The 15,959-nt window shown below is 36.0% G+C and overlaps 1 protein-coding gene across 10 annotated transcripts in view; it reads right to left on the bottom strand.

The window, feature by feature from the left end:
* Positions 1-15,959, bottom strand: part of AGBL3 (AGBL carboxypeptidase 3) — a 147,407-nt gene that overhangs the window by 113,181 nt on the left and 18,267 nt on the right. For all 10 annotated transcript variants that reach the window (XM_017887701.1, XM_017887711.1, XM_017887705.1 and 7 more), the window contains one exon: positions 2,013-2,120. In XM_017887701.1, coding sequence (XP_017743190.1) covers positions 2,013-2,120 — 108 coding nt within the window. The remainder of the gene's footprint in view (positions 1-2,012; positions 2,121-15,959) is intronic.

Here is a 15,959-nt window from a genome sequence, read left to right as displayed (position 1 = left end):
TACTCCACCCTGTGAGGTGTGGGGTGTCAGTCTGCCCCTAGTGGAGGATGTCTCCCAGTTAGGCTACTCAGGGGTCAGGGACCCACTTGAGCAGGCAGTCTGTCCGTTCTCAGATCTCTACCTCCATGTTGGGAGATCCACTGCTCTCTTCAAAGCTGTCAGACAGAGGCGTTTGCATCTGCAGAGGTTTCTGCTGCTTTGTTGTTGTTGTTGTTGTTGTTGAGCTGTGCCCTGTCCCCAGAGGTGGAGTCTACAGAGACAGGCAGGCCTCCTTGAGCTGCTGTGAGCTCCACCCAGTTCGAGCTTCTCAGCGGGTTTGTTTACCTACTTAAGCCTCAGCAATGGTGGCACCCCTCCCCCAGCCTCGCTGCTGCCTTGCAGTTAGATCACAGACTGCTGTGCTAGCAATAAGGGAGGCTCCCTGGGCGTGGGACCCTCCCAGCCAGGTGTGCGGTATAATTTCCTGGTGTGCCCGTTTGCTAAGACCCCTGGTACAGCGCAGTATTGGGGTGGGAGTTACCCGATTTTCCAGGTGTTGTGTGTTCCCCTGGCTAGGAAAAGGGATTCCCTTTCCCCTTGTGCTTCCCAGGTGAGGCGATGCCTCGCCCTGCTTCAGCTCTCGCTGGTCCGGCTGCAGCAGCTGACCAGCACCGATTGTCCGGCACTCCCTAGTGAGATGAACCCAGTACCTCAGTTGAAAATGCAGAAATCACCTCTGTTCTGTGTCTCTGGTGCTGGGAGCTGGTGACTGGAGTTGTTTCTATTCCGCCATCTTGCTCCGCCCCCTCTGTCTTTTCTTTACTGAAAGCCACAATTGTTTCGAGGCTGCCCTCTCCTATACCTAAAGGATTCTATAGGTCTGGAGACCATTCTGTCTTCTCACCCTTTCAGGCCTAGCAGTCATGGTTCTGCTCTGTTGATAGTCCTATGTTGCTTCCCACCATCCCTTGTTAATCTCCATTAACTCTGTCTACCCTTTTAAAAATTCATTAAGTTAAATTTCATTAAACTTTCTTAAATTACTCTGAGTATGCTATCTAATTCCTGAGAAGACCCTGACTGATTCATCTCAGTTATTTTAGTTTTTTAAATCAGATCTCATTTCAGTTATGTATGGCAGTTCTGAGGCATGTTTGCCATGTAAATATTCACAATCAAGTTGGAAAAATCATAGGTATTCCTCTGCAGTTGTTTAAAATATTGTGAGTATATTTTGTGAGTTGTTTGTGAGTATATGATTTCTACAATTGCTTACCGTACAGGAAATAGTCTCTGTGAATTTCTCTTTGTCTTGCTAGCCCCTTAAGTATATATGCTCCCTAGAAGTTATCTTTAATATATGAAAATACTCTAAGATATTAAACTGTGTTGGTGAAATTATGAGGAGTCTATACTTCCTTACACTTGTTTCAGGAGCAGTATAGTTGAGAATATACTCTGAGACTTCTATGTTTGATTATTAGCATACTGTATCATGAAAGCAGACAAAATATTTTGCATTAATAGAGTTTTCAAAGTACAAATATGGATCTTGAGTGTTAAGAACACTTTCCTGAGATACAATCTTAGATATTTTTTTGCAATGTAGGGTAATTGTTTCGCTTTTAAACATTATAACGCCAAGAAATGCATCAGAGTCAGGAAATTAAAAGAAAAACATCTGAATGAATGCATGAATGTGAGCTGTACTAGAGGTAATAATAGTTGCAAAGCACTTCACTGCGTTTATCTTTCAAAATTGATATGAAGCAAAATTCATTCTAAATATAACTCTTCATTCTAATGGCAAACATGATGTTTAATTTTAAAGTAACTTTTCATAAACTGCAATACGCCTTCAAAAATATAACTGGCACTAAATCCACACTTGGATCAATATGTAAACAAACATCTTTATGTTTAGGGACTGGTCATCTGAAATTTCCACTACAAACAGCAGAACAAATATAACTCAGAGATTAACCTAAGTACCAAATTCTATTTTACAGCAACATGCATCATTATGTGCTCACCATCTTCAGCTAGATAAACCACAGTATTTTCCTTGGAGTCTGGATAAAGGGGTTCCATTTCTAAGCCCGTTGGGATATACACTGGCTCAGGACAAGAAGGAGTCCAATCTGGAAAAAAAAGTGAAACATTATTTGAAAATGACTTCAAAATAAAACAGGAAAATTTTATTGCGTATTTTCAAATTATTCATTGATAGATATAGGCTAAAATGTAGTGTTTTGTGTGGGGTAAGATTGCACTAAGGGTTCATTGGAAGTAATAATGAACATTGTCACACTGTAATACAACTTATGACATTTCGTTCATACCTTTTTCTGAATTATTATATTGAGTAGTTTCATGATTGCTTTTTGCTCATTACTGATTTTATACCTATTTTATAACACAGTTCTCTTTCTCCTGAGCCCTTAATACCATTCTATCCCACCTCTGGGAATCCTACTCTACCTTTTATTCTTCCTTTCCTTTCAGCCTCCTTGCTTGATAATGGCTGTCAAGATAAATCTTATAGACATATTCAGGTTTATCTCCCAAAAGCAAATATTTTATTTTATTTTATTTTGTTTATTTATTTATTGGAGATGCGTCTTGCTCAGTCGCCCAGGTTGGAGTGCAGTGGCCCGATCTCGGCTCACTGCAAGCTCTGCCTCCCGGGTTCACACCATTCTCCTGCCTCAGCCTCTCGAGTAGCTGGGACTACAGGTGGCTGCCACCACGCCCAGCTAATTATTTATTTTTTTGTATTTTTAGTAGAGACGCAGTTTCACCATGTTAGCCAGGATGGTCTTGATATCCTGACCTCGTGATCCACCCGCCTTGGCCTCCCAAAGTGCTGGGATTACAGGTGTGAGCCACCACGCCTGGCCAGTAAAGATATTAGATGCCCCCTACCCCTGCCACTTCTCCTTTAGCTGCCAGCTTTCCTTCTTTTTAGGTTCAAATTTCTTAAACGTCATCTGCACTACTCTCAGATCTTTCTGACCATGACCTATTTGATGAGGGAAAAATGACTTCACAGCCTAACTACCCTAGTTATTTGTATTTTTTTAATGGACCAAGAATTTGGTGACAAACAAGTATTACTGGACAAATATTTTAGAGATTATGTGTACATCTGCTGTAACAACAGAAGTGTATTTGACATAATCAATAGCCGTCAAATCTAGCTACAGAAGAAACACAGTCTACCATATTGATGCAAACGTGTATCACTGTATTGTAGAGTTAAATGAATCACACACAACCAAATAAATTGATAATAAAGATAAGCAAATTATGATTAAAATTTTAAATGTTTTATTTAAAATCTTCTCATTAGTTGAAAGCCTTAACCAACTTAAGTCAAAATTAATGAACTAATAAAATAGCTCCCATTCTGAAACGTTAGGAATTTCAGCTATTTGCCTTTGTGTATGCCGATTTTCTTCTTTTTTTTTTTTTTGAGACGGAGTCTCTGTCACCCAGGCTGGAGTGCAGCAGCATGAATCTCAGCTCACTGCAAGCTGTGCCTCCCGGGTTCACGCCATTCTCCTGCCTCAGCCTCCCAAGTAGCTAGGACTACAGATGCCCGCCACCAAGCCTGGCTAATTTTTTTTTTTTTTGTATTTTTAGTAAAGACGAGGTTTCACCAGGTTAGCCAGGATGGTCTCGATCTCCTGACCTCGTGATCTGCCTGCCTCGGCCTCCCAAAGTGCTGGGATTACAGGCGTGAGCCACCGCGCCCAGCCTGTGTATGCTGATTTTCAAAAGTTGCAAGAAATCCAGACTTCTCAGTTAAGAAAACAGAGATTTTATTAATTTCTGCTTACTCTCTTCTTTACTTATTAATAACTAGTCCTTATTGTAGAGAACCATGAAACCCTATCATTATAACTGGAGAAAGAACTTGTATATAAGGGTCAAGTTTGCAGTTTATTAGAATACTCTTACTGAGAGCTGTGTTTTGAGAATCAGATGTAACCCACTTCTGATACCCATATCCACTGTTCCACTAAAATTGTTCTTTACATTGTATTTGAAACAGGGTGAGCATTCAGTTAAATGTCTATAGATTAAATGGACAGAGATCAATGGACATATGGAGAGATGAATGAATGCATAGTTGAACAATGCAAAGTTCTTATCCACATATTCCTTAGATGTAAATAATGTAATATACGTCTACTGCATAAATGTTTTATGTCTGGCAATATCGTCATTGCAAAAAAGCTACTCTAGAGCTAGGGTTGTTTAAGTAGATTTTTCACTTGAAATGAAGCATTTCAAGATTTTCTGAGTATTCTATATTAAGCAATTTCATCGGTAATGGCCTTAAACATCAACATGGATTCCTGATATAGGCACTTCTTCTTGACTTGTTATTCAGTGACAGATTTCGCAGCTATCTTTTTGTCAAGTAGACTGGAAAATTATATATTCATCTTTCCATTATCACAATCTCCTACTGTCCTTGTTGATGTCTGCTGTTCAAAAAACTACTTGAAAGAGGTGGCTACCACTGTCCCAAGAGAACTCAGATGTCTGTGCATAACAAATACGTGTTTCCCAGTTCTCTCAAAGCTGCAAACTCTTGAGCTGAGAAAACAACACTGCATTTTTTTGAGTCCTCCTTTAGTCAAAGTCATGTTCCCAGAAGAATGGAGACTGCACTTAGCAGTTACCATGTCATATGAGCACTAAATCAGTGCTGTTTGTGTCATTATGTCTCATGGATCACCTTGTGAAGGTTTCTGCTTTGTCCTTCAGCTCCTTTCTCCATAGGCCTTAGGACTGGCTGAGACAACACCATGCCTTCAGCCCTACACCATACGCTTCATTTTCTTCCAAGGAAAAAGAAAAAAAATAAACTTGTAAGCCAAAGAAGACTCCTTCAGGTCCTAACCACCAGTACAGCAGATTTAAAAGCCTAAGTAGGTGGTAAGGATATTCCATTTTGTATATCTCTTTATTCACTTGGCTACTGTGAGACTTCTTGTAATCTGTTCTCAGATTTATCTTTGGTTGATCCCACTTTTTGATCACTGAGATATGGTATATGCAAATGATCTTATAAAAGGGAAATCCAGGAGTCATAGGAAATCCCAGAAATAATAGAGGTTCTGAATTAAAGGTGTTTAATTTGGAATGCTTTTTATAAGTAATTATTTTTGTTAGTCTTGTTTATCGTATAAAAGTTAAAAGAAAAAAAATCCACAATCTCATTATGCAGAGATAAATATCAACTTTTTTTTTTTTTTTTTTTTTTTTAAGAGACAGAGTCTCGCTCTGTCGCCCAGGCTGGAGTGCAGTGGCATGATCTCAGCTCACCGCAACCTCAACGTGCTGGGTTCAAGCAATTCTCCTGCCTCAGCCTCCCAAGTAGCTGGGACTACAGGTGCATGCCACCACGCCCAGCTAATTTTTTTTGTATTTTAGTAGAGATGGAGTTTCACCGTGTTGCCGAGGCTGGTCTTGAACTCCTGAGCTCAGGCAATCTGCCCGCCTCAGCCTCCCAAAGTGCTAGGATTGCAGACGTGAGCCACCGCACCTGGCCAACATTTTGGTTTCTATCTTTTTAGGCTTTCTTGCTTTCACCCATCCAGTTCAGATGCTTTTGGCATATGCTAAGAAAAAATATTATTTCACATATTTAGAAACCTAGAAGTAGAGGGGATTCAAGGGATGGTATAATCAGTGACTCGGTGGTCATCCAGAGCTCAGTTTCTTTATGTCTCTCCACTTTGTCATCCTCATCCTAAGGCTTACCGTTGTAAAATGTAAAACAACATGGCTGTCAGTGGAAGAGTGTCTTGTACTAACTGACTTAATCAACTGCGACGGAATCAACCACAATAAGTTAACCACAATGTCTTCTTCATGTATATGGCATCATTGTATATATACGGATCACCAATTTGTTTTTCCCACCCCACTTCACTAAACATCTTAGAGATGTTTAATAGACATAGATCTTTATCATTTTTTAACATCTGTATAGTGTTCTCTAATATGGATTGCCACAATTTGACCATTAGTGGACATAATAGTTACATCTTTATTTACCTAAGAGATAAACTGCTGGTCAGGGAATACATGTATATTTTCCTTTATTAAGAAATAAAACTGTCAAATCTTTTTACAAAGTGATTATACAATTTTATCACTTTGTGGGAACACCAACAATGTATTAGAGTTCCAGTTGCTCTACATTCTAATATTTGGCTGTCAGTCTTTTAAATTTTTTGCCATCCTGGTAGATGTAAAGTGGTATCTCATTGTGGTTCAAATTTTCATTTCCCATGTGGAAAAAATTTTTCATATGTTTATTGATTATTATAAGTCTTTGAGAAATGTCTGTTCAAATCTTTTGTCCATTTTAAAATTAGGTTTTCATTGTTGGTTTGTAGGAATTCTTCATATATTCTGCATACAAGTCTTTTGTCATATATGTGTTGGGAATATTGATTTTTATAGACTGTGGCTTGCCTTTTCATTTTAACTGTCTGTTAATGAGAAATTTTAAATTTTGATGACATCAACTCTATTGATTTTTCACTGTTTCTTTTTTCTTTCTATCTCCTAAGGAATTGTTGCCTTCTCTATAACTACAAAGATATTGTTCCATGTTTTCTTATAGGAGCTTTATAATGTTAGGTTATATATAGCTTTATATGTTTAGATCTATAATCTGTCTTGAATTAATTTTTGTGTACTAGTGAGGTAGAAGTCAAGGATTTTTTTTTTTCTACATGTATACTAAGTTGTTACAACACCAATTGTTGAAAAGACTTTCCTTACCCTCATTGGGTTTCTTTAGTGCGTTTGTCAAAGGTCATTTGGTCATAAACATGTTGGTCTATTTCTGGACGTTTTTACTCTGTTCCACTGATGTATTCATCTTTTTGTCAATTGTTTGTGCCCACTAAAAAATTCTACCAAAACAAACTTCTATCCATATTTCACATGGCCAGAAACAAAGCAAATGTTTAAATGTTTATTAGGTATTATGCTTATGAAAAGTGCAACAACAAAGAACTACAGCTTACTGATTTATCACAAAGCAAATACCACATAAGCCACGAAATATTACATTGCAAGCACCTTACATACTCCACTTATGCCCCTTTCCCATCACCAGCCTCTCCCTCCCTTTGAAAAGGAGCCATTAGCCTTAATATAATGCTAATATAAATATAATTTCTTTACTCTCCTTTATAATTTTACCACCTAAGCATTCATATATATATGCATGTGTATAATATAGTTTTTATCTACAGAAGTGTAAATAAAACCATTGCTTTGCTTTGCCCATATTTGAACTTTATATAAATTAAAATCGCATAGTATGTGGTATTCTTCTGTGCTGTTTTTCATGTATATTGTGAAATCAATCCACGTGGTGGCATATTGCTATAATTTGCTTATTTCATTGATATATAATATTTTACAAAATGTTACAATTTATCCATTTCTATTTATAATGGACATTTGGGCTGTTTCAGTTTGGGGCTATTAAGAACAATGGTGCTATGAACAGCTTTGTACATATTGCTTAGAGCATCTGTGCTCACATCACTTTTAGGAGTAAAAATTCTAGGTTGCAGGGCATGTATCAGTTTCAGTAAATAATGCCACACTATCATCCAAAATGATTATACTAATTTACATACCCACCAGCAGGTCACGAAGGTTCTATTTGCTCCATATGCTCACCATTGCTTAGTATAAGTTAAATTTAACCTTGCAAGGTGTCTGTGAAACAGTACTCAGCCTCATGATCAGGGAATTGCAAATTAAAATCACCGTAAGATAAGACTTCACGATAAGGTTGATATTATCTCACATGTTTACTGGCCATGTGAATATCATTTTTTTTATAAAGTGCCCATTGAAGTCTCCTGCCCAGTTTCCTACTGGGTTGTTTGTCTTCTCTTATTACTTTCAGAAATGCTTTGTATATTCCAGAAATGATCTATTTGTCAGTTATGTATTGCAAATATTAATATATTCTCCCAATCTATTGTTTACCTTGGTTTATTTTTTGATGCACTGAAGTTTTTAATTTTACTGTAGTCAAATTTATCCGTCTTTTTCTTTATGGTTAGGGATTTTTTTTTTTTTTTTTTTTTTTTGGAGATGGAGTCTCGCTCTGTTGCCCAGGTTGGAGTGCAGTGGCACTATCTCAGCTCACTGCAAGCTCTGCCTCCCGGGTTCATGCCGTTCTCCTGCCTCAGCCTCCCGAGTAGCTGGGACTACAGGTGCTCGCCACCGCGCCCGGCTAATTTTTTTTGTATTTTTAGTAGAGATGGGGTTTCACCATGTTAGCCAGGATGGTCTCCATCTTCTGACCTCGTGATCCGTCCCCCTCAGTCTCCCCAAGTGCTGGGATTACAGGCGTGAGCCACCGCACCCGGCCCCCTGGTTAGGGTATTTTATGTTCTGTTTAAGTCTTTCCAGATTTTAACATTATGAAGATATTTTCTTGTATTATTTTCTAGAAGTCTTATTGTTTTACCTTTCATTTTTATATCCTAACCCATTTGAAATGGACTTTTGTGTATAAGGTTGGGGTGAGATTTCACTTTTTTCATATGGAAATCCAATTATTCCAGTATTATTTACTGAAAAGACCATCTTTAACTTTCTCTTGCAGTTCCATTTTTGTCATAATGACCATATATACACAGGTCTGTTTCTAAGCTCTCTATTCTAATCCCTTCCTGTTTCCTTTCAGCAATGCCATACATTACTGTAACTTTATTAAGGTTTATGAGCTAGTAAAGTAAATCTTACAATTTTTGTCCTTTAAGAGGTCTTTGGCATTTCCATATGGATTTTTAAAGTATCTTGTCAATTTCTATACAAAAATCACAGTTGGGATTTTGATTGGTATTGCATGGAATATGTAGATCAGTTTGGAGATAACTGACATCTTTAAAATAATGAGTCTCTCAATCTATGAACATTCTATATCCCTCTATTTAGGGCTTTAAAAATCTCTCTCAATAATGCTTTATTGCTTCTTCATAGAAATCTTGGCTATCAGGTTTATTCCTAGGCATGTGATTTTTAAACTTTTTATTTGAAACAGTTGCACACATACAGTAAAGTTGCAATAACAGGAAAAAAACCTTTTTATCCCTGAAATACTTGCCAACATAATACCCCATCCTCTCCAAACATATTTCCTCCAATGAGAGGAAAATTTTTTTTTCCTCTTAATATAAAATAACCATAATTAACAAACCATCAAGATTCAGGGGGGACCATTAATACCTGATTTCTTTCTTTTTTTTTTTTTTTTTTTTTTTGAGGCGGAAGTCTCGCTTTCTTGTCGCCCCAGACTGGGGAGTGCGAAGTGGCGGGGGGCCCAAATTCTCGGGCTTTCAAACTGGCCAAGCCTCCCGCCTCCCAGGTTCACGGCCATTCTCCTGCTCAGCGCCCATACTGGGACACACCCCACTCGCCCGGCTAGTTTTTTTTTTTGTATTTTTAGTAGAGACGGGATTTCAACCGGTTAGCCAGGATGGTCTCGATCTCCTGACTCGTGATCCGGCCCGTTCTCGGGCCTCCCAAAGTGCTGGGATTACAGCTTGGCCACCGCGCCGCGGCCATACTGATTTATTTCTAATATTTAATCCTTAAAGTTTTGACAGTTGTATAATGTCCTCTATAGCAAAAGTATCCACTTTAGAATCACACATTGCATTTAACTTTAATGTATATTTTAGTTTTCTTCGATATAGAACAGCTTTTCAGTCTTTCCTTGTATGTCATGACTTTGACACTTTTGAAAATTACAGGTCAGATTTCCAATGTCAGCTAAGAGATACATAATGTTAAAAAAAAAAAAAAAAAAACCAGCACTTTGGGAAGCTGAGGCAGGCGGATCACGAGGTCAAGAGATGGAGACCATCCTGGCCAACACTAGTGAAGCCCCGTCTCTACTAAAAATACAAAAATTAGCTGAGTGTGGTGGCGTGCGCTGTAGTCCCAGCTACTCAGGAGGCTGAGGCAGGAGAATGGCTTGAACCTGGAAGGTGGAGGTTGCAGTGAGCCGAGATTGCACCACTGCACTCCAGCCTGGTGACAGCGTGAGACTCCATCTAAAAAGAAAGAAAGAAAAAAAGTCATCCCTACCCTTACAACAAAAATATACTAGACAAATTGCAAATAATGGCTTTTCACCAACCCCCCATAGAAGAGGTTGCAGGGCAACCAAATGCTCCAAAGTCTGCAAAAAGACAGAAATTTGCAAGGTGAAACTGGACCTCAGTAGTTGCCCACTGAAGGCAGATGCTGCTGAACTTCATATAATCTGGTAATAAGGCACAGCTAAAGCTTCTAAAATAAATTTTAAAAAGCCAAATGTGAGTGTGAAGTCCCTTGGGGCTGTAGATATAAGATGTAGGGGGTTAGCACCCACTTTCAGACTTTTCCTCTGGGAATCCCACTAGGTGCTCACAAGGAAAAAGAGAATCCTGAGAAAGTTATTCTTGTGGTGCTGCGCTGGGGAGAGGAACAGCAGCCTCTGCCAAACTCCACCCAGACCCATCTATGCATCTCTCTTTATGGAACAAAATACTTAATCTATAATAAGACATTAGTAGAAAACCATTGCATCTGGGGAAAGGGAACAGAAAAAAAATACAAAAATCCCCAACACTACCACACTAACCTTGAGTGAGATGTAGGCATATGTGCTATTTTCTGTCTATATAGTTGCCTGTTCTGGACATTTCACATAATTGGAATCACATTATTTGTTCCTTTGTGTCTGGCTTTTATCACTCAGTATAATGGTTTCAAAATTCATCCATGTTGTAGCATGTATCAGTACCTCATTCCTTTTTATGGCCAATTAATATTATATTGTGTGGAAATACCGTATTTTGTTTTTCCGTTCATCCATTGATGGACACTTGGGTTGTTTCCACCATGTGGCTGCTAAGAATAATGCTGCCATTAACGTTTGTATTTAAGTTTTGTTTGGATATATGTTTTCATTTCTCTTGGGTACATACCTACAAGTGGAACTGCTGGGTCAAATAGTAACTCAATGTTTAACTTTCTGAAGAAACACCAAACTGTTTCCAAAGCAGCTGCACAATTTTACATTCCCAACAGCAGTGTATAAGGGTTCCAGTCTCTCCGCATGCTTGTCAGCACTCATCTGACTTTTTGATTCAAGTCATCCTAGTGGGTGTAAAGAGGTATCTTATTGTGGTATTAATTTGCATTTCCCTATCACTAAAGCTGTTGAACATATTTTCATGTGTTTATTGGCCATTTGTTCATCTACTTTGGAGAAATGTTTATTTAGATCCTTTGTACACTTTAAAATTTAGTTGTCTTTTTATTATTGTGTTGTAAGAGTTCTTTATATAGTTTAGATAGAAGTCCTTTGTCAGATAAATAATTTTCAAATATTTTCTCTTGTTCTATGGGTTTAATTCTCATTTTCTTGACAGTTTCTGTTGAAACACAGAACTTTCAATTTTGATAAAGTTCAATTCATCTATTTTTTTTCCAGTTGTTGCTTGTGCTTCTGGCATTATACTTAATAATGCATTGCCAAATCCAAAGTCATGAAGATTTGCCTCTATGTTTCCTTGTAAGGGTTTTATAGTTTGGGCTGTTAGTTAGATGTTGATCCATTTTGAATCAATTTTTGTATATGGTGTGAGGTAAGGGACAAACTTCTTTATTTTGCATGTGGTTATCTATCCAGTTGTCTTGGGGCCATTTGTTGAAAAGACAATGCTCTTCCTATTGAATAGTCTTGCCATCCTTGTCAAAAATCAGTTCACCACAGACACATGGGCTTGTTTCTGGACTTTCAATTTTATTCACTGGTATTCACTGGTCTATATATCTATCCTCATGACAGTACCACACTAAATTACTGTTTGTAGTTAAGTTTTGAAATAAGAAAGTGTGAGCTCTCAAATTTGTTCTTAAGTTTTTTTTCTTTTTTTGGTCATTCTGGGTTCCCTGAGTTTCTATACAAATTTTAGTATCAGCCTGTCAATTTCTACAAAGCAACCCACTGGTATTCTAATGGAAACTGCATTGAATCTGTAGATTCATTTGGGGAGGACTGTCATCATAATAATAGTAAGTCTTTTGATCCATAAACATGGGATGTCTATTTACTTAGATCTTTATTTTCTTTCAGTAATGTTTTGTAGTTGTCAGAGTATGCCTTGTGCTCTTTACCTAAATGTATTCATATTTTATTCTTTTGCAAATTGAATAGTTTTCGTAAGTTCATTTTAGGGTTGTTTATTATAAGTGCATAGAAATACAATTGATTTTTATATATTAATCTTATATTCTGTAACCTTGCTCAACTCACATATTGTTCTAAAAATTTTTTTCAGTGGATTGCTTAGGATTTTCTATGTACAAAATTATTTTATTGGCAAATATAGTTTTACTTCCTTCTTTCCAGTGTAGATTTTTTAAACTTCTTTTTCTTGTCTAATTACCCTGGCTAGAACCTCCATTACAATGTCATATAGAAGTGGAAAAGTGGGTATCTTTGTCTTGTTCTTGACCTTATGGGGAAAGCATCTAGTCTGTTCACCATTAAGTAGATATTAGCTGTAGGATTTCCATAGATGTCTTTTATTGAGGACATCCCTTTCTTGTCCTAATTTAGTGAGTGTTTTTGTCATGAAAGGGTGCAGGATTTTTAAAAAATGCCTTTTCTATGTTTATTGAAATGATCTTGTGTTTCTTTTAATTCTACTGATATTCTCTATCACATTAATTGATTTTGGGTATAGGGAACAAACAACATATCTGGATAGATTCCACTTGTTCATGATATATATTCTTTTTATTTGTTGCTGGATTTAGTTTGCTAGTATTTTGCTGATGAATTTTACATCTATATTCATAATATATATTAGTTTGTAGTTTCCTTGTGATGTCTTTGTGTGGTTTTATTATCAGAGTAATACTGGCCTCATAGGGATGGATGGGGAAGCATTCCTTCCTCTTCTGTTGGAAGAGCTTTTGAAGTATTAGGAATTGTTCAGTACAATGTTCTAAACATTAAATGTTTGGTAGAATTCAGCAATGAAGCTATTTGGATTTAAGCTATTCTCTGTAGTAGTTTTTCTATTATTAATTAAATCCCTTTACTTGTTATATGTCTATTTAGATGTTCTATTTTCCTCTTGAGTCAGTTTCAGTACTTCGTATCTTGCCAGTCATGTATCCATTTCATCTTAGTTATTTAATTCCTTTTTAGTCTGTATCTGGTTCTCATCTAATTTGATAATTACATCCTCTTAGTTTTCTAGCACAGGATTCTCAGGACAGTTACATACATCATCACAAGTTGATAATATTCAAGCCTTTACAAGTGTTTGCAACTACAGCAGCCAGTTTATTCTGCATTTAAATCACATGCCACAAAATTTCACATAACTTCTTCTTTTCAAGGGTATCCAAATCTAAGTATTCCTCCAAAAGATTTCACAGCATTTCCAAAATTGTGCCGAGGAGTTACTTTATTTTGTCTTATGTGGCAGATATAAAAGATGACTATTTTCCATAAGGCAGAATAGGTGACTTTGTTAATTGCTAGGATAAGCCATTTCCATATGCAGATTCAAGTAGTTGTTCAAGTTGGTCCACTGTTATATGAACAAAAGAATATTTAGCAGTATAAGGCCCTGCACTCAGCTAGTTGTCCTCCAAATTTCCACTGCTAGTTTTTTTATACATTGCTAGTTGTCCTCCAAATTTTCATTCTAACTTTCTTCCTGACTTACCAAAACCTGAATTTATCAGGGCAGCAATGTACTTCCATTAAATAACCTTAAGTTTTCAGGCTTGCCTGTGGCCAGGAGTAGCAACGCAATATAATTCTAGTTAATGAGGGGTAAAAAGATGACTTCTGGTGGAATTTCTGGGAAAGCTTTTTTTTAAAAAAAAATTAAAATAAAAAAATAAAAGAGATAGAATCAACTGGCATAAGCATGTTGCTCTTTGTTTTCCTCCTCTTCACTGTATTTTCATCCGCTTAACAGGGTCTTTTGCAAAACAAGAGCTTTTAATTCTGAAGTCCAATTTACCAATTTTTTTATTAATCATGTTTTTGGTGTCAATTCTAAGAACTCTTTGCCTAGCTCTAGATCATAAAGATTTTCTTCTATTTTAAAAAAGATTTATAATTGTATGTTTTACATTTAAATCTATGATTCATTTTGAATGCATTTTGTATAAGGTGTTAGACTTAGGTTGAAGTTTTCCCTTGTCTCTTTCTTTTCTTCCTATGGATATCCAATTTCTCCAGCAATATTTGTTGAAAATGCAAACTTTCCTCCATTAAATTCCTTTTTCACTTTGGTCAAAAACCACTTGGGAATATTTATGTGGTTCTACTTGAGTTCCCTATTCTCTTCTACTGATCTAATACCACACAGCTTTGACCACTGTAGCTATATAAAAGTTTGAGGTAAGAGGCTACTTTATCCCATTTTATGCTTCATTTTCAAAATTGCTTTTTTAAAAAAGTTATTTTAGTTCTTTAGCCTTTCCATATAAATTTTAGAATAATTTTGTCTACATCTACAAAAAGAAATCCTGATAGGAATTTCTTGAAACCTGTATGTCAACTGGGGAGAGTTGACAGCTTTACTACGTTGAGCTTAGTCCTAATCATGAACATGGTATATTTCTTGATTTATTTAGATCTTCTTTTATTTATTTCATCAACATCGATAGTTTTAAGAATGCAAGTCTTCTACATGTTTTGTTAGATTTACATCTAAGTAATTTTTAAAAAAGTAATTATAACAGTAATGTTCTATACTGTGGTATGGGTTTAGATTACACAAATGTATGCATTTGTTAAATTTGTTAAAATTCATTGATACAATTAGATTTGTGAATTTTGTCTTTGTAAAATGTACCTCAAAACTAAAAAGGAATTCCAGGTAACAATATACATGCTAAAGTATTTGGAGGTAAAATGTAAGAATATCTGCAACTTACTTTTAAATGAATAAAAAAACTAAAAGGACTTGATGGATAAAGAGAGGGATGGATAGATGGCTACATATGTGATAAAGCAATATAGTAAATTATTGATTGTAAGAATCTAGTTGATGGCCATATAGGTTCCTGTATAATCCTTTCAACTTCTCTGCATATTTGAAAACATTCTTAATAAAATACTGGGAAGTAAGAAGTTAATACAGAGCAAGAGGTTAAATAAAGGACAAAATAAATCTAAATAAATCAGATTTATAAAAAATCATTAACTAATACAGCACAAAACTAGAACTAAGAAATAAATTCAAGCACTGATTCTTTGAAAAAATTAACAAGATAAAGCCTACCAACATACTCATGGGAGAAAATAAGAATGCAAAACACAATGTAAAATATTAGGACAAAGGGAAAAAATCTCCTATCTTTAAAGGAAATTATAGCAATTATAGGAGAATACTTTGCTTAAATTTAGAAATGAATTTTAAAATCCTGCATGAAAAGCATTTTTCTAGGAAAATAAATAACCATAACTGTCCCTGGAATATGTAGGAAACTTACAGACCTAACAAAGAAGAAACTGAGAAGTTTTATTATAACAATATACTCTGTCTCTCTAAAACAGTAACAAAATATGCACAGTTTTAGAAGACTTCTCTCAAAATTAAAAAGAACATTAATTAAAACATTATTGAAACTGTTCTAAAGCAAAGAATTCTAAATAACATTCATACCAAAACCTGAAAAATGCACACAAGCTAGAAAATTTTTAAAAATCTATCTTATTTCTGAATATTAAAGCAAAAATCCTGCATAAAATGAGAAAACAGGATTCAGCAACCCACTAAAAATTATTCACAATGACTAACTGCACTTTATTTAAATACTATACAACTGGTTCAATATTAAAGTAACTAATATCACTCACCAAAATAATAGGTCAAATGAGAAGAATATCA

The sequence above is a fragment of the Rhinopithecus bieti genome, unplaced genomic scaffold, assembly GCF_001698545.2.
Source record: "Rhinopithecus bieti isolate Rb0 unplaced genomic scaffold, ASM169854v2 scaffold_17275, whole genome shotgun sequence".
Classification (NCBI taxonomy): domain Eukaryota; kingdom Metazoa; phylum Chordata; class Mammalia; order Primates; family Cercopithecidae; genus Rhinopithecus; species Rhinopithecus bieti.
The sequence above is the reverse complement of the archived record's forward strand: the minus strand, read 5'-3'. Positions and strand labels throughout refer to the sequence as shown.